At 46.4% G+C, this 25,364-nt stretch overlaps 2 protein-coding genes across 2 annotated transcripts; one reads left to right on the top strand and one right to left on the bottom strand.

Annotated features, from left to right (window-relative positions):
* Positions 1 to 13,751: 13,751 nt before the first annotated feature.
* LOC123151505 (UDP-galactose/UDP-glucose transporter 7) lies at positions 13,752 to 16,889 on the top strand. Its single transcript, XM_044571201.1, has 7 exons — positions 13,752 to 14,054; positions 14,925 to 15,030; positions 15,132 to 15,377; positions 15,516 to 15,626; positions 15,711 to 15,869; positions 16,126 to 16,269; positions 16,357 to 16,889. Exons 1-7 carry the CDS (start codon positions 14,017 to 14,019, stop codon positions 16,522 to 16,524), a joined length of 972 nt encoding a protein of 323 aa, XP_044427136.1. The 5' UTR covers positions 13,752 to 14,016; the 3' UTR covers positions 16,525 to 16,889.
* A 660-nt stretch (positions 16,890 to 17,549) lies between these two features.
* LOC123148903 (cyclic nucleotide-gated ion channel 17) lies at positions 17,550 to 25,364 on the bottom strand. Its single transcript, XM_044568425.1, has 7 exons — positions 25,227 to 25,364; positions 24,161 to 24,656; positions 23,160 to 23,372; positions 22,737 to 23,023; positions 22,435 to 22,546; positions 18,764 to 19,000; positions 17,550 to 18,617 (listed from the first exon to the last, which is right to left on the bottom strand). The coding sequence occupies exons 1-7, from the start codon at positions 25,295 to 25,297 to the stop codon at positions 17,946 to 17,948; spliced, it is 2,088 nt and encodes a 695-aa protein (XP_044424360.1). The 5' UTR covers positions 25,298 to 25,364; the 3' UTR covers positions 17,550 to 17,945.

Genomic DNA, 25,364 nt, shown 5'->3' with positions numbered 1-25,364 from the left:
CTCAGATCCGAAGGCAAGATCTTTGTTGCCAAGAATGGATCCTTTCTAGAGAAGGAGTTTCTCTTGAAAGAAGTAAGTGGGAGGAAAGTAGAACTTGATGAAGTATTACCTCTTGAACCGGAAAATGGCGCAACTCAAGAAAATGTTCCTGAGATGCCTGCACCGACTAGAGAGGAAGTTAATGATGATGATCATGAAACTTCAGATCAAGTTGCTACTGAACTTCGTAGGTCCACAAGGACACGTTCAGCACCAGAGTGGTACGGCAACCCTGTCTTGGAAATCATGTTGTTAGACAACGGTGAACCTTCGAACTATGAAGAAGCGATGGTGGGCCCGGATTCCGACAAATGGCTGGAGGCCATGAAATCCGAGATAGGATCCATGTATGAAAACGAAGTATGGATTTTGACTGACTTGCCCGTTGAGCGGCGAGCCATAGAAAATAAATGGATCTTTAAGAAGAAGACAGACGCGGATGGTAATGTGACCATCTATAAAGCTCGGCTTGTTGCTAAGGGTTATCGACAAGTTCAAGGGGTTGACTACGATGAGACTTTCTCACCGGTAGCGAAGCTGAAGTCCGTCCGAATCATGTTAGCAATTGCCGCATTCTATGATTATGAGATATGGCAAATGGATGTCAAAACGGCATTCCTTAATGGTTTCCTTAAGGAAGAATTGTATATGATGCAGCCGGAAGGTTTTGTCGATCCTAAGAATGCTGACAAGGTGTGCAAGCTCCAACGCTCGATTTATGGGCTGGTGCAAGCATCTCGGAGTTGGAACATTCGCTTTGATGAGATGATCAAAGCGTTTGGGTTTATGCAGACTTATGGAGAAGCCTGCGTTTACAAGAAAGTGAGTGGGAGCTCTGTAGCATTTCTCATATTATATGTAGATGACATACTTTTGATGGGAAATGATATAGAGCTTTCGGACAGCATTAAGGCCTACTTGAATAAGAGTTTTTCAATGAAGGACCTTGGAGAAGCTGCTTATATATTAGGCATCAAGATCTATAGAGATAGATCAAGACACCTCATAGGTCTTTCACAAAGCACATACCTTGATAAGATATTGAAGAAGTTCAATATGGATCAGTCTAAGAAGGGGTACTTGCATGTGTTGCAAGGTGTGAAATTGAGCTCAGCTCAATGTCCGACCACAGCAGAAGATATAGAAGAGATGAGTGTCATCCCCTATGCCTCAGCCATATGTTCTATTATGTATGCCATGCTGTGTACCAGACCTGATGTAAACCTTGCCGTAAGTTTGGTAGGTAGGTACCAAAGTAATCCCGGCAAGGAACACTGGACAGCGGTCAAGAATATCCTGAAGTACCTGAAAAGGACTAAGGAAATGTTTCTCGTTTATGGAGGTGACGAAGAGCTCGTCGTAAAGGGTTATGTCGACACTAGCTTCGACACAGATCTGGATGACTCTAAGTCACAAACCGGATACGTGTATATTTTGAATGGTGGGGCAGTAAGTTGGTGCAGTTGCAAGCAGAGCGTCGTGGCGGGATCTACATGTGAAGCGGAGTACATGGCAGCCTCGGAGGTAGCGCATGAAGCAATTTGGGTGAAGGAGTTCATCACCGACCTAGGAGTCATACCCAATGCGTCGGGGCCGATCAAACTCTTCTATGACAACGCTGGAGCTATTGCACTTGCCAAGGAGCCCAGGTTTCACAAGAAGACAAGGCACATCAAGCGTCACTTCAACTCCATTCGTGAAAATGTTCAAGATGGAGACATAGATATTTGTAAAGTACATATGGACCTGAATGTAGCAGATCCGTTGACTAAACCTCTCCCTATAGCAAAACATGATCAACACCAGAATTCCATGGGTGTTCGATTCATCACAATGTAACTAGATTATTGACTCTAGTGCAAGTGGGAGACTGTTGGAAATATGCCCTAGAGGCAATAATAAAAGGATTATTATTATATTTCCTTGTTCATGATAATTGTCTTTTATTCATGCTATAATTGTGTTATCCGGAAATCGTAATACATGTGTGAATACATAGACACCAACATGTCCCTAGTAAGCCTCTAGTTGACTAGCTCATTGATCAACAGATAGTCATGGTTTCCTGACTATGGACATTGGATGTCATTGATAACGAGATCACATCATTAGGAGAATGATGTGATGGACAAGACCCTATCCTAAACTTAGCACAAGATCGTATAGTTCGTTTGCTAGAGTTTTTCCAATGTCAGGTATCTTTTCCTTAGACCATGAGATCGTGTAACTCCCGGATGCCGTAGGAGTGCTTTGGGTGTACCAAACGTCACAACGTAACTGGGTGACTATAAAGTTATACTACGGGTATCTCCGAAAGTGTCTGTTGGGTTGACACGGATCAAGACTGGGATTTGTCACTCCGTATAACGGAGAGGTATCTCTGGGCCCACTCGGTAATGCATCATCATAATGAGCTCAAAGTGACCAAGTGTCTAGTCACGGGATCATGCATTACGGTACGAGTAAAGTGACTTGCCGGTAACGAGATTGAACAAGGTATTGGGATACCGACAATCGAATCTCGGGCAAGTAACATACCGATTGACAAAGGGAATTGTATACGGGGTTGCTTGAATCCTCGACATCGTGGTTCATCCGATGAGATCATCGAGGAGCATGTGGGAGCCAACATGGTTATCCAGATCCCGCTGTTGGTTATTGACCGGAGAGCCATCTCGGTCATGTCTACATGTCTCCCGAACCCGTAGGGTCTACACACTTAAGGTTCGGTGACGCTAGGGTTGTGGAGATATGAATATGCAGTAACCCGAAAGTTGTTCGGAGTCCCGGATGAGATCCCGGACGTCACGAGGAGTTCCGGAATGGTCCGGAGGTGAAGAATTATATATAGGAAGTGCAGTTTCGGCCATCGGGAGAGTTTCGGGGGTCACCGGTATTGTACCGGGACCACCGGAAGGGTCCCGGGGGTCCACCGGGTGGGGACACACATCCTGGAGGGCCCCATGGGCTGAAGTGGGGAGGGGAACCAGCCCATAGTGGGCTGGTGCACCCCCTTGGCCCACCCCCTGCGCCTAGGGTTGGAAACCCTAGGGTGGGGGGGGCGCCCCACTTGCCTTGGGGGCTACTCCACCCTTGGCCGCCGCCCCCCCTAGGAGATCCCATCTCCTAGAGTCGGCGCCCCCCTAGGGGAGCCTATATAAAGGGGGGAGGGAGGGGCAGCCGACCCCTTGAGTCTTGGCGCCTCCCTCTCCCTTGCTACACCTCTCCCTCTCGTAGTAGAATGGCGAAGCCCTGCTGCGGTGACCCCTGCATCCACCACCACACCGTCTTGCTGCTGGATCTTCATCAACCTCTCCTCCCCCCCTTGCTGGATCGAGAAGGAGGAGACGTCACGCTGACCGTACGTGTGTTGAACACAGAGGTGCCGTCCATTCGGCGCTAGGATCTCCGGTGATTTGGATCACGTCGAGTACGACTTCCTCATCCCCATTCTTTGAACGCTTCCGCGCGTGATCTACAAAGGTATGTAGATGCAATCCTATCACTCGTTGCTAGATGAACTCATAGATGGATCTTGGTGAAACTGTAGGAAAATTTTTGTTTTCTACAACGTTCCCCAACAGTTTGAAGCATCAATGGTGTTCAATTCACCTCTTAACCTTTGCATTCTTGCATATTGAACTTCTTGAATAAGTCCTTGGTGTACTTCGTTTGAGATACAAAGGTGCCTTCCTTAGTTTGCTTGATTTGCAAACCGAGAAAGAATATGAGTTCACTCATCATCGACATCTCAAACTTCTCCGACATTAGCTTTCCAAACTTTTCACTAAAATGAGGGTTAGTTGATCCAAATATAATATCATCGACATAAATTTGGCATACAAATAGTTCTACATTAACCCTTTTAGTAAAAAGAGTAGAATCTATTTTTCCAATTTCAAAGCCTTTTTCAATGAGGAACTTGGTCAAGCATTTATACCATGCTCTAGGAGCTTGTTTAAGACCATAAAGAGCTTTGTGAAGTTTGTAAATATGATTAGGTTTCTTAGGATTGACAAATCCGGGAGGTTGCTTAACATAAACTTCCTCCTCAATTTCACCATTTAGAAAAGCACTTTTAATGTCCATTTGGTACAAGGTGATATCATGATGATTAGCATAGGCAAGTAAGATGCGAATGGACTCAAGTCTAGCAACGGGGGCATATGTCTCACCATAGTCCATACCTTCGACTTGAGTGTAGTCTTGGGCGACGAGACGTGCTTTGTTGCAAACTACTTGTCCATCTTCATCTTGCTTGTTGCAAAACACCCATTTGGTACCGATGATGTTGTGGTTGTTGTTGGGCTTCTCAACTATTGTCCAAACTTGATTTCTCTCAATGTTGTGTAGCTCTTCATGCATGGCATTTATCCAATCCGGATCTTCCAAAGCTTCTTCAACTTTCATAGGATCAATGCTAGAGATGAATGAATAGTGTTCACAAAAGTTAGCTAAATGAGTTTTTGAGCGAGTGATTCTCCCGGTTTGGATATCATTGTAGATTTTGCTCGATGGGATGGTCTTTAGCAATTCTTGCTCGAACTCGTGAAAGCTTTTGCTTGGATCTTGGTTGAACATCTTGTTCTTCTTGTTCTTCTTCTTGGCCTTCTTTGTTGTTGACGTTGTCGTTCTCTTGTCATGGTGGAGAAGGAGGTTGTTGGCATTCATCTTGGTGCACTTTCTCGTTTTCTTCATCTTGGTGTGTCCCACTTGTGGATGCTTCCGTATCAACTCTTGGTTCACCTTGCCATGAGGTAGAAGCTTCCACTTGGACGGACGAGGTACTCTCCTTCACCTCCGTTGGACGAATCTTGCCAATAGACAAGTCTTGGATTGCTTCCGGAGGGTCTTTGTCTCCTACATCAACTGGCAATTGCTCTACTTGCGAGCCATTAGATTCATCAAACTTCACATCTACCGTCTCTTCAACCTTTCGGGTGAAATTGTTGTAGACACGGTATGTGTGAGAGTTTGAGCCATAACCAAGTAGGAAACCTTCATGGGACTTAGGAGCAAATTTAGAACGATGATGTTTATCAAGAATGTAGCACTTTGAGCCGAATACTCGAAAGTATACAACTTGCGGTTTGTTACCGGTGAGGAGCTCGTATGTCGTCTTGCCGAGTAGCTTGTGAAGATACAAGCGATTTGTTGCATGACAAGCTGTCTGAACCGCTTTCGCCCAAAAGTGCTTTGGTGTCTTGTACTCATCAAGCATCGTTCTCGCCATTTCGATGAGTGTCCAGTTCTTCCTCTCAACAACTCCATTTTGTTGAGGTGTGTATGTAGCCGAGAACTCATGTGAAATCCCTTCTTCGTCAAGAAAGGTATCCACATTTGCGTTCTTGAACTTCGTTCCATTGTCGCTTCGAACCTTCTTGATCTTCACGTCAAATTGATTTTGGGCCTTCCTAGTGAAGTTTTTGAAGATCTTTTGGGCATGCGATTTGTCATCAAGAAAGAACACCCACGTAAATCTTGAAAAATCATCAACTATGACTAGTCCAAATGAGTTACCACCGAGACTCTTGTAGGCATTTGGACCAAAGAGATCCATGTGAAGTAGCTCGAGTGGTCTTCTCATGGTCATGACGTTCTTCACGGGATGCCTTCCTCCAACCTGTTTACCTGCTTGACAAGCACTGCAAAGTCTATCCTTATCAAATATGACATCGTTAACGCCAAGGATATGATTTTCTTTAATAAGCTTGTCAAGGTTCCACATACCAACATGACCTAATCGTCTATGCCATAACCAACCTTTAGAGGATTTAGCAATTAAGCAAGTTCTAGGTTGGGCCTTTTTAGTGAAATCAACAATGTAAAGATCACCTCTGCGTATACCGGTAAAGACTATTTTATGATTATCTCTACGAAACACTTGGCAATCTACTTCAGTGAATAGGACATTGAAACCGAAATCAGCAAGTCTAGATACTTAAAGTAAATTGTACCCAAGAGATTCAACGAGCATGACATTTTGTATGGAGCTATCATATGAGATGGCCACCTTACCGAGGCTAACCACCTTACCCTTTGAGTTATCACCAAAGGTGACATATTTTCGAGGGCCGTCGTTTTCAGCAAGCTCACGAAACATATCTTTATCTCCGGTCATATGATCAGCACATCCACTATCAAGGACCCATTCCTTTCCTCCAGCCATGTAGCCGCGAAGATTTTCCATAAGGCCAAAGTGTCTCATTGCATCATTAAGATCATAGTCACTGTCATCATCATCCTCATCAGAGTATCCATGTTCAACATCATCTTGTGATTGATCAATTCCTAGAGAGGGTAATTCATTAGATAAATCATCATTTCTATAGTTATCTTTATGAATTCTAATAGCTTTGGAAATGATATTGCTAATGATTCCAACATCTCCTTTGGCACTCGTAAGATTAGTGAGCTCAAATAAGCAGTCACCAAATTTGGGATCATTGGAATTCATCTTAATCAAGGCAATGGATTTATGGAGAATTTCATCTAGATCTTTCAAGGAATAATTTGGAAAGAGTTCCTCAAGAAATTTCCATATGGTGTAGGCACACTTAAGGGTAGGCAAACATCCAATCAAGTTTCTAGGCAAGCCTCTAGTGATAAGATTAACAATTCTAAGATTGCGAATCATGTCAATTAACTCATCAAGGGTAGGATGCATGGGATCAACATGAGGTGCACAAGGGCTAGCAATATACTTGCTCAAATGATATTCATTGAAAATCTCAAGCATTTCATTTTTCCACTCATGAAAATATTCTCCATCAAGAATAGGCACTCTACGTCTAAGACTCCCCAAAGTAGACACATCCATCTTCCTCCAATGGTGATTAAACCAAAGCAATGGAGACCAAAGCTCTGATACCAATTGAAAGGATCAAGAAGAGGTGTCTAGAGGGGGGTGATTAGACACTAAGTGCTAAAAGTTGCAGTTTTTAATTTTCTTAAGTTGAAGTGGAGTTTAGGCACAAGTTTAACAAACACAATACATATCAAGCAAGCATGCAAAGAGTATATGAGCAGCGGAAAGTAAATCATGCAACTTGCAAGAATGTAAAGAGATGGGATTGGAGTGTGCAAACGCAATTTGGAGACACGGAGGTTTTGAGACGTGGTTCCGATAGGTGGTGCTATCATACATCCACGTTGATGGAGACTTCAACCCACGAAGGGTAACGGTTGCGCGAGTCCACGGAGGGCTCCACCCATGAAGGGTCCACGAAGAAGCAACCTTGTCTATCCCACCATGGCCATCGCCCATGAAGGACTTGCCTCACTAGCGATAGATCTTCACGAAGTAGGCGATCTCCTTGCCCTTACAAAATCCTTGGTTCAACTCCACAATCTTGTCGGAGGCTCCCAAGTGACACCTAGCCAATCTAGGAGACACCACTCTCCAAGAAGTAACAAATGGTGTGTCGATGATGAACTCCTTGCTCTTGTGCTTCAAATGATAGTCTCCCCAACACTCAACTCTCTCTCACAGGATTTGGATTTGGTGGAAAGAAGATTTGAGTGGAAAGCAACTTGGGGAAGGCTAGAGATCAAGATTCATATGGTATGAATGGAATATCTTGGTCTCAACACAAGTGTAGGTGGTTCTCTCTCAGAAAAAGTAAGTTGGAAGTGTAGGTTCATTCTGATGGATCTCACCACGAATGAAGAGGAGGTGGAGGGGTATTTATAGCCTCCGCATAAAATCTAACCGTTACACATAACTTCCCAAACTCGGTGGGACCGAATGGTTAAACTCGGTCGGACCGATTCAGCAAAGCTAGTGACCGTTAGGGTTTTCGGTGGGACCGACATGCAACTCGGTAGGACCGATATGATTAGGGTTAGGGCATAACGTAATCTCGGTGAGACCGATTACACAAACTCGGTGAGACTGATTTTGGTAATAAGCTAACCAGAGAGTTGGTCAGGTAAACTCGATGGGACCGATCGCTCATTTCGGTGAGACCGAAACGTTACGAAGGGAAAACAGAGAGTTTACATTGCAATCTCGGTGGGACCGATCGCAAGTTTCAGTGAGGCCGAAAGTATTTCAATAGGCAACAAAGAGTTTGCAATCCCATCTCGGTGAGACCGAGATCCCTATCGGTGAGACCAATTTTCCTAGGGTTTGTGGCAGTGGCTATGACATTTGAAACTCGATGGCGCCGGATAGGAAGAATCGGTGGGGCCAAGTTTGACTTTTAGTTTAGGTCATATGTGGATGTGAGAAAGTAGTTGAGGGCTTTGGAGCATATCACTAAGCATTTGAGCAAGAGCCTCATTAAGAAACACCTCATCCCTCCTTGATAGTATTGGCTTTTCCTATAGACTCAATGTGATCTTGGATCACTAAAATAGAAAATGTAGAGTCTTGAGCTTTGAGCTTGAGCGAATCCTTTGTCCTTAGCATCTTGAAGGGGTTTCACATCCTCTAGTCCATGCCACTTCACTATTGAACTTATCTGAAACATACTAGATAAAAATGTTAGTCCAATAAGAGATATGTTGACATTAATTACCAAAACCACCTAGGGAGCACTTGTGCTTTCAGTAGGATTCCCCCTTTCCTAGTAGAACTAGGAGCCCTTCCAAGTAGTAGGAGTAGGAGAGAAGGAAAGGGAAAAGAGAAGAGAAGGAAGGAGGGGGCACCGCCCCTCCCCCTAGTCCAATTTGGACTAGGCCTTGGGGGGCGCGCAGCCTCTCCTCTCTCCTTCCCATAAAGCCCAATAAGGCCCATCTACTCCTCGGTGAATTCCCGTAACTCTCCGGTACTCCGAAAATTACCCGAATCACTCGAAACCTTTTTGATGTCCGAATATAGTCGTCCAATATATCAATCTTTACGTATCGACCATTTCGAGACTCCTCGTCATGTCCCCGACCTCATCCAGGACTCTGAACTACCTTCGGTACATCAAAACATATAAACTCATAATATAACCGTCATCGAACTTTAAGCGTGCGGACCCTACGGGTTTGAGAACTATGTAGACGTGACCAAGACACGACTCCGGTCAATAACCAATAGCGGAACCTGGATGTTCATATTGGCTCCTACATATTCTACGAAGATCTTTATCGGTCAAACCGCATAACAACATATGTTGTTCCCTTTGTCATCAGTATGTTACTTGCCCGAGATTCGATCGTCGGTATCTCAATACCTAGTTCAATCTCGTTACCGGCAAGTCTCTTTACTTGTTCCGTAATACATCATCCCGCAACTAACTCATTAGTTGCAATGCTTGCAAGGCTTAAGTGATGTGTATTACCGAGTGGGCCCAGGGATACCTCTCCGACAATCGGAGTGACAAATCCTAATCTCGAAATACGCCAACCCAACAAGTACCTTCGGAGACACCTATAGAGCACCTTTATAACCACCCAGTTACGTTGTGACGTTTGCTAGCACACAAAGTGTTCCTCTGGTAAATGGGAGTTGCATAATCTCATAGTCATAGGAACATGTATAAGTCATGAAGAAAACAATAGCAACATACTAAACGATCAAGTGCTAAGCTAATGGAATGGGTCAAGTCAATCACATCATTCTCCTAATGATGTGATCCCGTTAATCAAATGACAGCTCTTTGTCTATGGCTAGGAAACATAACAATCTTTGATCAACGAGCTAGTCAAGTAGAGGCATACTAGTGACACTTTGTTTGTCTATATATTCACACATGTATCATGTTTCCGGTTAATACAATTCTAGCATGAATAATAAACATTTATCATGAAATAAGGAAATAAATAATAACTTTATTATTGCCTCTAGGGCATATTTCCTTCAGGTGCTACCTTCCGGGGGCGTAGGTTGGTGAGGAGACAGCCCGTCGTTGACCCGATCCTTGTTTGGTGGCAGTCGCGTGGGCCAGTGATGGTGCTGAGGCTTCCGGACACCGCAGAGGTGGTACGTCACCGTGTCAGCGAGGAGGACGAGCACGTCCGTCGCTACATGGATGCGTTGGAGGGCAGGTTCGACAATACCTGGCAGGTTCTTCAGGGATCTCACTGGAGCTATGATCCTATGATGGTTCCTTCTCTTTGGGTGTCCACCACCCGCGTCGATACCCGTCGGGCGCTATGGTTCTAGCTGTATTAGCGATGTTATATTTATGATAGTATTCGAGGTGTATTAGTGATAATATTCGACGATGTATGGAGGCAAGAGATGATGTAGTTTTGCTTATAATTGAATGCATGCTAATTTCAATACTACTTTATTTTACGATTTGGTTTTGCTTATTGAATGCTCAAATTGGAAAAACTACTCCTACTTTGAATGCTAAAATTGGAGAGCACTGTGCAAGGCGTATGCATTTGATTAGTTGATAGCTTATAGGGTTTTTGTTTTTGCAGAAATCTAGGAGCCCCCTCCATCATCCCCGATGTCGTCCCCGTCACCGACCCCCCTCCAACCTCGAGGTGAGACCAGCCAAATCTCCATGTCAATATAAGTCCTATAAGATATTTTGAAATGTTTTTGCTCATATTTTCAACCATTGAAATGTAATGGCCATCAAGTTTGAATGCTCATATGATGTAGAAGTTTAATATTTGAATTATGAACATAGGAAATGTCGTACTCGGACGACGAAAGTCTCCCGGGGGAGTGCGACTGGTGCCACGACGACCGAGGTCTGTGCGACAGGCCTCACCTAGACGAAGATCGGCGCTTCAGCATTAAGCTCGAGGAGACCTTCGATGTTGAAACGGTACGCAACGATGACAAGTGTTTTTTTCGTAATTAAGCACGACTTCAACTATTTCAGCATGTAATTTTCATATTTTACAATTCGACTAGCTTTATCCCATGCCATGCAAGACGCTATGTCTTGGAGAGGATGGGTTTTGAAGACCATGAAAGGATGGAAACAAAGAAAACTCACCTAAGGACCCATCATGGTATGAATTTCGAAGTAAAACTGTACAATTCTGAGAGCGTAACCCATTTTGGTTGCAAAAAATGGGAAGAACTTTTGCAAGATGTATGGTTTTCATGAGGATATGCTTGTCACCATGGATCTTCGTGATCCTGAAATCGAGCAAGACAATATGGACATTTGGGTCTTTGTTGATACGCCTCCAATTCTACCACTATGTGAATTTCTCAAACATAGTTATTAACTAATTTATATTGTTTATTTCAAAATAGTTGACAACTTATTTTCATTAACAGCTTATTTCATTGTTCAAAGAATGTGCGGAAGATGGTAGACAAAACCCACTACAACGATGACTCCGAATTAACTTATTAGGAGATAAATCATCTGATCGCATTTTGTACTAATATCGAAAATTACAATATCTACAATCAAACTCCTCAACATTATGGTCAATACGTGCCACTAGTGCACGTGTTGAACCACGGTAACTACCATGGAGATACCCTGATAAGATTTTTTACTATTATGACATCCGTGCATCTTTTGCGTACTTCTAAAACTAGTACATCATTGCTAACTATGAAGTTATTACTATATTTTTTAACAGAAAATCCCGATGGATTGTGTGCCTCATTTGATGTATCAGAAAGGTAGGCTTGATGTTTTGAACATACATCCAGATCATCCTAAGAATTTGAACTATCCATACCGGATTTCTAAAAGAAGTGGAGACATGCTAATCAAAGAATGGAAAAAATGTATGGATAGTCGTAAGAAGGTTTTTGGAAGCAAAAGGAAGCGAAGCACAAGAATTACAGACATGATGATCTCCATTCTCCATAATGGAGAGTCAGGGTCTATATTGTTTTATGCTATTTTACCTTTAAAAGGGTATTTAGGTCCTACCTAATACTGATGATCATGTGCTAAGAACAATTAAGTAGGGTTGGTTCGATGACTATGAGAATGATGATCGTATGACTTGTTATTAATAACGAGTAGAAGTTGTATGATGATGATTAATAGGACTTGTTATTATGATGATGCATGATGCGAGCATGAAGAGTTATTATATATCAGTGGGTGAAATGAACATGGATTGAATTGAAGTGAAGGCAATATGTGGTGCATGTCAAAAGTAATACTAATCCTACGATCAAGTTAGGATTAGTATTACTTTTGACATGCACCACATATTGCCTTCACTTCAATCTAAGCCATGTTTAGGCATAGCATTAGCGTTGGTAAATCAAGCACGGAGATAAGAGAGGACACTTCTCTATATTAACTAGCTAACAATCTAAATTAACCTCCAAAACCCCTAAACCACCCCCTTTCAAAAAAACAAAAACCTCAGCTCTTGCTAGCTGCTGACGCGTTGATGCCTTTTGGTCCCGGTTGGGCTCGCCGCAGCGGCCACGTGGAGGTCCATCTGTTCCGGTTCATGTAAGAACCGGGACTAAAGTCCTAGAGCATTATTAACGACCCTTTAGTCCCGGTTCGCCAACCGGGACAGATGGGCCTTACGAACCGGGACAAATGGCCATTTTTCTACTAGTGTAAACGAGCATCGTCAGAAAGTCTGTAATAAATTCAAAAAATGCGATCATCGGGACTTGAACCATGGTAGGTTGGTTCCACCGCAAAGAATCTAACCATCTGATTTACGCTTGGTTCACCAAATCAACGGTGCTAGATATGCAATATTTTAGCTTGTGGAATAAGCGTCCGTGCCATCCGAGCTTATTATAGACCAGCGCATTTCCCTCGAGGGGAGGGATTAATTTGTTTCGGGTGTCATGTGAGCAGGGTAGGACTTGCTTGTGATGCACCGCTCAGTCGTGTGGAGGAGTGGAATTTAGGAGCCACCGCGTGCGCGGCGTCGAAAGGAAAGGGGAGCGCATCACTTCCCTTTGGTTCGCCCTTCTGCCGATTCTCGGCTCGTCCAACCCAGAGATCCTTCTCTCTGGAGTCCATTTCCAGCTCCATCCTTCGTATCCTCGTCAACATTAATTGGTGCAATTAGTGGCGAAGTCCTGCTTGTAGCCGTGGACCTTGCTCAGCCGAGATCATCAAACCGGCCATCACCTCGGTCACGGGAGGAGGCAGGATTAGGCCATGCCCCGGGCCTGCCTAGGTGTACTGTAGCAGCAGGACATTGTGCGGCGGTGCCCAAAGCCTGCGTGCAGCGCTCGCGCCCCGGGTCGTGGCCCGACGTGCCTGGGTTTGTCTCCGCCCTGGGTCGATGATGCCGTTGTGCAACTCAAGTCCACCCCGCACGTGAGCGAGAAGAGAGTATGGTGATCTCGGAGAGAGACGACGGTGGTGACTACGAGCACCAGAATGAGAGAGAGGGAGAGGTGTATAAACCTCGCAGAAAAATCTTGCATCCGTTTTGGTCCTTCTTTTACTTTCTAAACCATTTTCCCCTCAAAGTGTATATCACTTCAACAAATCGGCAACTCGTTTTTTTAACACGTACAATCGTAGATACCCACATACACACATACACTCGCCTTCTATGAAAGCACGCACGCATGCCTCACAGTCGACAGGAACATCTCCTCCCACTGAACCAGCATTGTTGAGGAGTCTGAAATAATAATAAATCTAAAAAAATGCAAGCACAGGGACTTGAACCCTGGTGGGGTCGTTTCACTTCAAAGAATTACCCTCTGTCGCCGAATCAAATGTGGTAGATATGCAATATTTATTCTAAAAAAAAGATATGCAATATTTTAGTTTGTGGACTAACCGTTCATGGCATTAATTTGCTTCAGATGTCAGCACCGTAGGACTTGCTTGCGATGCACCGCTTCGTGGCGTGGAAAGGAGAGCGCATCACTTCCCCGTCACGCCCGCGGCGGTAGTCAATCAACGGCGATCAACGGACTAATAACCAGGTCGTTCGGTAATGGAGTCCCCCGGGTAAATCCACCACACGGCCACACACACAGCCCCGTCAGATTCGAGGCCCACTCTCCCATCCCACGCGCCAGATCGAGCCCGGGCCGCGCCAGAGCAGAAGTCCCCGAAGCACGCGCGCGGCGGGAGCGGGGGGGATCGGCTTCGCCGGAGGCGCGCGATGGGGCTGGAGGCCGGCGAGCCCAGCTCCTTCCTCAGGTGCGACCTCGCCTGCTCCATCCCCCCTTCCTCCTGTCACATCCCGCCCGCCGTCTTCCCGTATCCTGGAATGAAATTTCACCTCGCCGTCCTGGGGCGAAAGCTGTGCGCGGATTCGGGTGGTTTCTGTCACTTCTTGGGTGCGACACCCTGATTTCAGCAGTGGCAAATGGGTACTTCTTGGGTGACTCTGGACGCGGCTCATGGCGGAGGCGAGAGGGGGTTCTTTTGTAGGCTGGGCTGGGGGATAGGATTTGGATTTGAGTGTGGCGCTCTAGCTTTCACCTGAGAAATATGCTTAGTTTTCATTGAAATGTTGGGACTATCTGAAACACTGGATGGAGCCTTACTACACAATCTACTTTTCACCTCACAAATATGGCTGGCTGGCTCCACTGAAATGTTTGACACTACCTGAAAAACTGGATGGAATCTTTGGTCTTTACTATCCAAATTGTTGTGTAGGTCGACCTATCTGGCTGCCTGATATTCTAGTTTTCTATAAACAATTGATAGTATATGACACAGTGCGTGTACAGGGCAATTGTTTGTTAAATCATATGTGTGGGGCTACTAGCACTGGTAAAGAACAACGAACAAGTTGCGTTCCTGGTTTACTTAATTAATCTACTAAGAACAATTAAACATTCTTGTGCCTACTGCCTACAGGGGACCTGCATATGCAGAGTCAGAGAGGCCTGGTGACTCTTCTCTTGTACTATCCAAACTAAGTCTGTCACCTGCTGCTAGATTGTGTAGAGGAGAAAGATTGGGATTTTCTGTACATCTACTGTCAAGATCAGGATGGAATGAGAAATGCATCAGCCGTTAGGGGCGCCTGACCATTTCTCCATTTATATGCTCTTGCAGCTTATCTTCGGCCTTTTCATATGGAGTTGCATCTATGGCGATGGTTTTCGTCAACAAAGCGGTTATTATGCAGTATGTTCACTCCATGACCCTCCTCACTTTACAGGTATGACTGAGCATTACCGACGAATGCCGATAAAAACGTTACTTCTTTATATGTTTTTCTAAGCCTGGTTGGGTTGTTCACTTTCTCGTTTATTGCAACAGCAATTAGCTACCGCACTTTTCATACATTTCGGGCAAGTTCTAGGAATGTATAAAAGGAAAGATCTCAGCATGGCAACAGCAAAGAAGCTTCTTCCTGTGTCAATTTTCTATAATGCAAATGTCGCATTTGCTCTGGCAAGCTTGAAAGGGGTTAACATCCCTATGTATATTGCAATTAAGAGGCTCACACCCCTTGCCGTTTTGGTGTCTGGGTTCTTAAGGGGGAAGGGGAAGCCATCAACACAGGTAAAAATGTTTTCCCTCATGCAGTGGTTTCCTTTTTTCCATCTACACACATAACCAAACACAGGCCTGCAGAGCTTTCCCTCTGGAAGGGATGGCTTATTACTAGAAGCACTTCCTCATCTCTGCAAATTGTTTTAGGTGTCGCTTTCGGTTGTCTGCACCGCCTTAGGCGTCCTTGTTGCAGCACTTGGAGATTTTTCTTTTGACTTGTATGGATACAGTATGGCTCTAATATCGGTCTTCTTCCAGGTTAGCTTTTGTAATCTGGTTAACACCACACACACACACACACAAGAATTGGCTATAGTTCTAACTGACATAGTGTGTATACAGACGATGTATTTGATTCTGGTGGAGAAATCAGGCGCAGATGATGGTCTTTCCTCAATGGAGTTGATGTTTTATAACAGCATATTGTCGATTCCATTTCTGTTTTTCATCATTGTTGCAACCGGAGAATTCCCCCATTCTCTTTCAGTTCTGTCAGAAAAGGTTAGTAAGTTGTAATGGGTATAGGTTTATCAAACTTCATTAGCACATATAAGATGGCAATCTTTTTGTGCTTTGTTCGGATCCCCTTTAGCTCATGACTGCGTAACCATTCACACTAGGATTCTAGATCAGATGGACTGGCACTTAAATGTTAGTAAATATAATATGACTTAGATCTTGATCGTTTGTTTCTGCATCAGATGCTTTCTAGTTTGCTCTGTTCCAAGATACTTATCCGTTATCTCTTGAAATGCAGACAGCCTCTGCATCATTCAGTGTTATTCTTCTGATTTCACTGGTGATGGGTATCGTTCTCAATTACACCATGTTCTGGTGCACAATCGTAAACTCTGCCCTGACAACCACGATAGTAGGAGTTCTCAAGGGCGTCGGGTCCACGGTATGTCTATCAGTCTATGATGTGCTTTAGCTCCGACCTTGTAGAACTTAAGCATCTGATGCCATGTTTGTATCGTTGACCTTTCAGACCCTGGGTTTCATGGTGCTGGGAGGCGTCAAGGTGCACGCTCTCAACGTCACCGGGCTGGTGATCAACACGTTCGGTGGCGTGTGGTATTCCTACGCAAAGTACACGCAGAAGAAGAAACTGCCACGAAGGGTCGCACCCGACGAAGAGTCGCATCCGCACAAGTAGCAGCAGCGCCGGGTCAGCGCTCGATATAACTTATGTAGTCACACCACATTCTTAAAAGGAGACAATAAATCTATTTTTTTCTGGACGCCATCCATCAGCAGCGCTATTTGGCGCAGAGGAAGGTACAAAGTTGTTCCTTTTCTTTTCTCCTTTTAACTTTTATAAATAGCACCGTGTGTTTATCAGCAGCATCATAGTCCATAGGGGAGTGATCTCAGGGAATCAAGTAACTGTAATGTTGGGATGAATCATTACCACACTGTACTGTACTTTTTCCCTATCAGTTGTACTTGCAAGATTATCAGTGGGTTTTACCCCGAAAGGTTCACTCATTTGAAGAGAAACAGACCTGCACTTTTTTTTTCCCTTTGTTGAGAAACATGCATGCAAACATGTGAGCTCTGTGGATGGCATGAACGATGTTGTCAAAATGCCAATCGTTCTGGGCAAAGATAGCAAAGCATAGCTTCACCTTTTGCTACACTGATGATTGCAAGGATGTGTTCTGATCATTTATGGCTGTCCCATTTCCGCCAGGTTCGTGCATGTGAACTCCTGGCTTATGCTTTGTGGCTATCTCTGATGAGATTGGCCAAACCTTACACTTGATAAGCTCACCATGGACGTCGTATCCGGGCTACAAATCTGACGTCACATTTGTAGGCATGGCAAATATGATGTCCGGGCTACAAACCTTTGACGCACGTTTCTTGCTAGGATTTGCCATGTTCACCCAAGGAAATTGCCATGCTCGCGACAACATAATTTGCCATGTTTGCTGAACGAAATTACCATGCTCGTGACAACATAATTTGCCATCTCAAACATAAGATTTTCCCTGCTGAAAAGCAAAATTGTTGTGGTTGCTGTGCAAGGACATTTTTACATCAAAGTTGTACAGCGCGCCCGAATAGCAGCGAATCCACCTGAGGGCTCAGGATCTCACTGTTAAACCAACCCAGCACCAGCAGTTGAGGGAGAAAGGCATTTTTCGATAAAGAGGGAGAAAGACATGACCAAGCCAATGAAAAACCAGGCTATAGAAATAATAGAACAAACCAATGCACACACACACCCACACACCCCACTCACAATCTGATCGCCCAGTCAATACAAGCAGCAGTGTGCCCCTTTGAGGTCACAAGAATAACTCAAACATAATTACATCTGGATGTACAATATGAGCATCCTAAAGCTAATCCTACAGCACTGTCCTACCGTTCCCAAACCCAAACCCCAGAAGCCAACCAGTCTACCCTGCCCCAAATCTAGCTTGAGCATTTCCCTGAGATGAGCAGTCAGTCACCAGTGAGCTTGAGCCCCAAACTCAGCTTCATATTTACAGATCATCGCAAAGGGCGCCTCAGTCCGCGATCAGCGATCGCCGTCGTGGCAAACAATAATATATCAACCTTCTTCTCCTAGTCGTCGTGCTCCACCGAGAAGTCCGGCTCGGAGGGCTTCCTGAACTTAGGCAGCTCCCGGTGGCCATCCGACCCTTTCCTGGCCGCGGCCATGATCTTCGCCGCCCGACCGTGCTCGGCGAAGGAGCCACCGCCATCGCCATCCTCATACGACCTCATGGAGGAGAAGGACTCCCTCATCATGAGGTCCCTGGCCAGCCGACGGCGCTTGTGGCGGCGCCAGGTGGCCTGGATGAAGCAGGCCGCCCAGGTCCTCCAGTGGTGGGAGTAGTACCGGAAGGTGTGCTGCAGCTTCCTGCTGTGGAGCCGCCTGAACTGGCTGGCCACGAACCGGAGGTCCTCGGCTTGGAGGGCGAACGCCTCCACCTCTACGAGCGCCTTCACCGTCCTGGTGGATGATGGCAGGTTGACGGTCGGCCTGGGGACGAGGGCCCATCCGAGCAGCTCTTCGCCGCAGAAGTCGCCGGACTTGAGGATGATGGAGTTGAAGAAGCCCGTCCGGCCGCCGTCCGTGGTGGAGCTCTCCAGCTTGCCGCGGATGATGAAGAGCATCTCGGTCACCGGGTCGCCCTCGCGGACCGTGTACGTGCCCTTCGTGCTCAGGGAGGAGACCAGGCGCCCACAGATGGCGTCCAGGAGCTGGTCGTCCATCTGTGAGAAGAACGGCACCTGAAACGTAGCAATATGGAAACAAGTAGTGAGACTCGATCATCAAGTGGTTTGTAATGCCATGAACTCAATCATCAGATGGATGTGAAGTTTACCAAGTATGCAATTGTTCAAACAACAAAAGGTAGTAGGAAAGTTAATTTTACCCGGCGAACAAGATCCAAGCAAAGGTGACGGTTGATGTCACGGCGAAGATCTGCAGGCAGAGCCTTCAATATAGATGCTTCGTCCACGCCTCGAGTTGCAAGCCACTTGTAGTGAATAAATCTTCTCACCCTTTCCTGTAGTACAGGAGGAAGTTGGCGATGTTTCATCCACTCTTCGGTATCTCTTTGCTTTACTCTCCACTCCTCAACCCTTGCAGTGATGGATTGTAGGTAGGTCTAGCAGATAAAATATTGTAATAAGTCCACTGTTTGTTGCAAATAATTATGTTGAGAAGTGTGAAGTTGAAACAAACGGGCCTTTTTTGGTATTAATTACTAGAGCAGAGGTAATAGGAGGAATGTAACCCAAACTCTCTTTCTTTCCAAAGCAATGAAATGCAAGCTCTCTTGCGTTTTCTCGGGAAAAAAATTCCGGTAAATACCCAAACGGAAAGCTGTTTTCATCACCCATAAAAATACAATCTAAGTAATGCATGTATAAAATAGAATAGTGGAGCTGGTTTAATAAGGTAAAGAGCTAATGTTAGGAGCTAGGGTTCTGCCGGTTCTTGGGCGGAGATTGTAGGGGAAAGATGGAGGAAGACGAGGTCAAGGGCGCGGCGGCCGGCAGCTGGGCGCCGTCCTTGCGTGGTGGAGAAGAGGCGGCGGCGGCGCAAGAGGTGGCTAGGGTTAGATCTCCCGGCTCCCTAAGGGAAGCCGAGCAAATACTGATTGCTTCTTGCTTGATTAGATTGATACATCTCCTCTCCTTATATAGAGAGGTTTACTTGACTCCTAAGAAAACGACCTAATACCGATAAGATAGTTGGGCTAAGCCCCTAATAACGATAAGATAACTTGGGCCACAGCCCACCTAATATGCCGGTCATAACACTTCTCCCCGCCTGCACAAACAGCTCATCCTCGAGCTGTAAGGCAGGGAAGCGCTTGCAGAACTCATCGAGGTGATCAACCAGCGTCAAACACCTCCGCGACAGCTGGGGCGGCCAGGTCGCCGAGCCCGGCGGCGACGGCGTCCTCCTCAATGTAGTCTGCAGCCTCCAGGTAGAAGAGTCGAGGGCAGACGTGGCCGGGCATGTAGGTCTCGTCGCAGTTGAAGCACAACCCTTGGCGGCGACGCTCGAGTAGCTCGACCGAGGTGAGCCGGCGGAACAGGCGCGCCGCGGAAGCCTGAGTAGGCCGACCCTGCCTGGGAACATCCGGCCAGAGTGGCGGCCCAGCGGCTCGGGACGGTGATGCCTGTTGGATGGCCACCGCGCGGCGCTCGAACGCGCGGGCGTAGTACATGGCCGTCTGGAGGTCCTGGGGTCCCTGCAGCTCGACGTCCACGCGGATATGATCTGGCAGACCGCCGACGAAGAGTTCGGCCCGCTGGTGAGCCATCACGCCGGACGCGTGGCACGCCAGGGCCTGAAAGCGGTCGGTGTAGTCCTGCACCGTAGAGGTGAAGGGAAGGCGGCCCAACTCCACCAGCCAGCTCCCACGTATCGGTAGTCCGAATCGAAGGAAGCAGAACTCGCGAAAACGCTCCCATGGGGGCATGCCGCCCTCGTCCTGCTCGAGGGTGTAGTACCACGTCTGTGCGGCGCCGCGGAGGTGATAAGAGGCGAGCCAGGTGCGGTCCGACGCAAGCGTCCGTTGCCCCCGAAAGAACTTCTCGCACTGGTTGAGCCAATTGAGGGGGTCCTCGGCCCCGTCATAGGTGGCGAAGCGCGGCGGTGTCTGAGCATGACCGCCGTGAGTGTACAGCTCGACGATACAGAGCAGCGAAGAGGATGGCGTTGGTCCGATGTGCACAGGTGGTCCACAGGAAAGCGGTGGCCCGTCGAAGCCAGCGTGGAAACCCGCGGAGCCGGAGGGCCCGGCGTACGACAGGGAGGGTGTCGGCTGGTCTGCGGCCATGGTGTAGACCGGCGGCGGTGACGTCCCGGCAAACGAGGCCGGAAGCTGGGACGGCGAGGGCGGGAACCGCACTTGCTGAATCAGCACGCCCGCCGGCGCGGTTGTAGTCAGCCCGGTGCTGGGCGGCGGAGGCGCCGGCAGCGGCAGCAGCTGCTGCCTGGAAACAGCGGAGGCGGCGGGCGCGGCGATGGCCGCGGCCGGCCATTGTGGCCAGATCGAGGCGATGGCGGGGGGCTGGCTGTAGCTGCAGCGAGGACTGCAGCGGCCCAACCAGCGTCGCGGTGGCCCCCGGGTGCGGCGGCTACCAAGGCTGCCAGGGCGGTGGCGGCGACGACCCGGGTGGCGCGGATGACGCGGCGAGGGCCGGCGCTGGCCACTGCTGTCATTGGGGCGCGGCGGCGGGCGGCGGCTGAAGCGGCCAGTGGTGGTGTAGAGGCCCGGTCGGCGCCGCAGGTGCCGAATACCACGGCAGGGCAGCATCATCTGCCGGGGAGTAGACGGCGGCCGATGGTGCGGTGGAGGGCGCCATCATCTAGGTGGTGGCGGCGCCGGAGGATGCGACCAACGGCGCGGACAGGGAGGGCAGCGGCGCGGTGGAGAAGGCCAGCGGCGCAATGGTGACGGTCGGCATCGGAAGTGACGGGATGGGCGGCGGCAAAGACATGATCGGAACCGAGCTACCTGATACCAAGGTGTTAGGAGCTAGGGTTCTGCCGGTTCTTGGGCGGAGATTGTAGGGGAAAGATGGAGGAAGACGAGGTCGAGGGCGCGGCGGCCGGCGGCTGGGCGCCGTCCTTGCGTGGTGGAGAAGAGGCGGCGGCGGCGCAAGAGGCGGCTAGGGTTAGGTCTCCCGGCTCCCTAAGGGAAGCCGAGCAAATACTGATTGCTTCTTGCTTGATTAGATTGATACATCTCCTCTTCTTATATAGAGAGGTTTACTTGACTCCTAAGAAAACGACCTAATACCGATAAGATAATTGGGCTAAGCCCCTAATAACGATAAGATAACTTGGGCCACAGCCCACCTAATATGCCGGTCATAACAGCTAAATACTTATTTGTTGGCTCTAAGAACAAAAGCAAAAGGCAAACATGTTTAAATACAGAATCTATGTGGGACGTGCACACGGAATTAAGACCTTGTCCAGACAAACACTCGGCCTAGTGATACTTTGTTAATCTGATGAGCATACATAAGTATTCAATGGGTGTTAACCAAGTATATCACCAGGCACAAGGACACTCTAACCTCATGCCTCTGTTCTTAAAGCTATGGACTACTGTAGTGATACTTTGTTAATCTGACGAGCATACTTAAGTATTCAATGGGTGTTAACCAAGCATATCACCATTGGCCAGGCACAAGGACACTCTAACCTCATGCCTCTGTTCTTAAAGCTATGGACTACTGTCAAAGATTACACATTTGAGAAGTTGTAAAGTGCAATAGCAACTCATTATTTGCAGACTTCAGCAAACATTGACGGATTGACCAATAATCTTAAATTCTTAATGTCTAGTTTCCAAGGTAAGCAAATAACTAACGATATGAAAACTCCCCTAGAATTTTGAGCAAAATTGACAACGACGCCATCATATGAAGATAGAGATACGAAGCTAGACAAGTAGTGGGCCTCAGCATCAGAAAATGGTTGACAAAAGCAAGGACTAGAGAAAGGGGTAATGGCATGCAAGTAATATAATCAAGAGTCACCCATGAATAAGTGTAGATTATAATGTAGAAGTACCTGAACATTCCCAATCAAATGGGCAAACAAAACTAGACCAAGTACCGCCAAGAATATGGCATACAATGTCTCACCAATATAGGTACTTACACTCAAAGTCTGGCCATAGCAACTGTTTCAACAAATAATATACCACGTTAGCAACTAATAGAATCTTTATACAAGCTAAGATTTATCAGCTCAGGAATGTAGCACTACAGAGTAAGGTCTCTGGGACTTGCTTTATCAGAGAGTGTAGGGAATAATGTCCAAAATTTTGCATCTATGAGAAGATGTGTTGTTCAGCTAGTGTCATACTGTACCTTAGATTTTGTAAGCCCCACCAAAGGCAATACAAGTACTTCTTCAGGAATCTATGGCCTGGAGCTTTGTTTGATAACACTGTCTCGAACATACCAAAGTCGAAACTTATGCTTTTGTTACTAGCATTACAGTTTTTAAAGATAGCAGTACTCTTTGCCCAATTTGGATCTGGCTCTGCGTTACAAGACAGGTATTTATTATGGCAACCAGCATCATCATTGCAGTATTTTTGCCAGCATGCAGTCTGGCGATCAACAGACAGCAGGTACCATAATGCTCCTAAAACCTGAAAAGGAGAAATGCATGTCAAGCAGTCTCCTGTCACATGCTAGTAAAATGAAAAATATGCAACCACAACTTGGAAGGAAGTATACTAGAGAAAGACTGGATACAAAACTCATATAACTAAATAGATAACGTACATGACTGGCAGTCATATATAATAGCAGATTGGACACAGCTCCCTGCCAGGCAGTCTTTGAAAAAGCTCCAGTAACTTTGAGAATTTTGCTATTCAAGGAAGATATTAGATATAATCTCAGAATGTACTGAAAAAGAGCAGCCAGGAACAGTATGTCATTATTATGCCCAGACCAAGTATACTTAATAGCTGGTATCACGGACCAAGTAATGATCTGCAACAAAAGAAAGGAAAAACTGTCAGATAACATAAATGTATACTGTTGCAGTTTCCTTAACCTCAAGGAAATCGCAATTATAGAGATAAGGTGTTAGGAAGTTGAGATCCACTACTTTTATGTTCGATAAAGGAATAATCTTGCCATCAAAGCAAGCATATCAGAGACACACAAAATTGAAAAGTAGTGACCAATATTAGGACGAATTATGTTTTGGCATCCAGTTCAACAGATAGCAAAACCACATAATACAAATGCAGCATATCATTAATTTACTGCAGCGTTCAGTTCAGAATTTTCTGCTTTTGTAATAAGAAAACAGAGCATGCCTTTTTCTATCGTTACAAAAAAGTTCATTGTCTGCACCTATATTAGTACCTGACAGCTACTTGCATGAAGAATTCAACTAAACAATATTTCACTTTTGTTGATCATGAACTATGGGAACTAATATTGTACTTGTATTCTATTTCAGATATAATAATACTTTAGAGAATCCTTAACGGACCAACCAGGCCACCTATCCTTTCTTTGTTATGGTGTGGCCTGTGAAGACATCGAAATACACACGGTGCTTATGCCACATAAAACAGATTATTTCATCTGGAAGAGGAACAGCCCCTCAACTCGACCTTACCACCTTAAAAAATTTAGCAGTTAAATGGCCATCTAGGTAAGTGCTAAATGAATCAGTCACTAAAAAGAAGTGCTAAATGAACAAGTGTGCAAACAAATGTTTGCCAACCCGTAATGACAAGTAATGGACCAGAAAGGATGAAAAATACCTGTGGTACAGGAATTGAAGCCACTAAATCAACTACAAAGTCAGATCTCAGATACGTCTTCGCGATTTCATTAGGATCTGTAACCAGCTCCCCTCTGCCGAAAACCCCCGACTTGGAGCTCGGATTAATATATGCGGTCATGAACTTTATCACGATCTGGATGACATAAAAGAGATCCGCAATCGACCGGAAGACGGTGATGATGATGGCCAGGTGCCTATCTTTCCCGACGCATGAAGTTTTGCCATACACGATTTTAGGCACGTAGAAGTACAGAGGGTCCATGAACAGAGCGACGAAGCATGAGACGCGGAATACGTAGTTCCATAGCAAGATGAAATCGCTCGTTGGGTCGATGATCCTCTTGTGGGGAACGTCTTGTCCTGCTACGAAGATCCTGTTCTTCCCCCAGTTCCCCACGCCGAGCTTGCGAGCAGCTGGACCAGCCTGCTTCTGGTGAATAGGCATCGTCGCCTTTGTCCTCTCTTCACGGAATCTGGCAATGGAAACAGAATTAACACTCCATTTGAATATGGTAAAAACAATTCTGAAGTTAGACATGGTCATTTCAGCTCATCAGCAGTCAGCACAACCGGCGGGTGTGAGGCTATTTCAGATTATTATTTTCCTACTTCATCCTCATTTATGAATCTAATCTTACACTGCTCATGGAAGTTGAAGCAGCCCATCTCTATCACAGATGCGCAGCTATCAAACAACTTCTGGAGGACTCGCTACCAGATTACTGTTTCGCTAACGAACCAAAGTGAAGCATTATGAAGCCACACAGGAAGTATGTATGAACCGGTCAGTCTAAGAACACACACAGCAAGTCAGCAACAGCCATCTTGTAACAGCAACCACCAACCCATCAGCCCAACCCGAATATTCCTCTTTTGTTCCTCCTCGAACCCCCTTCGGAACAGGAAAATCAGCAGCAAAATCTCGCCCATCTCATCCACACCCCCTCCCCCTCCCCAAACTGAAAACGACAATCAATCTCCATGCTCCGGGCCGAGCAAAGATGCCAGCAAGTGAGCAAGAGCAAAGCTGGGTAGTTACTCACCTGACGGTCCGCTGGCGCCTGAACCCCGTGTCGTCGTCGACCCGCCTGGACCCGAAGATGGCGTACTCCATCCGGCCTCAAGGACCATGAACTCCTCCACGGCTTGCTCACCGCCGCCACCCGCCGAACAATCGGGCG

This window comes from Triticum aestivum, chromosome 7A (assembly GCF_018294505.1).
Source record: "Triticum aestivum cultivar Chinese Spring chromosome 7A, IWGSC CS RefSeq v2.1, whole genome shotgun sequence".
NCBI lineage: Eukaryota > Viridiplantae > Streptophyta > Magnoliopsida > Poales > Poaceae > Triticum > Triticum aestivum.
Note: the sequence above shows the minus strand (reverse complement) of the source record. Positions and strands in the feature narration are given on the sequence as shown.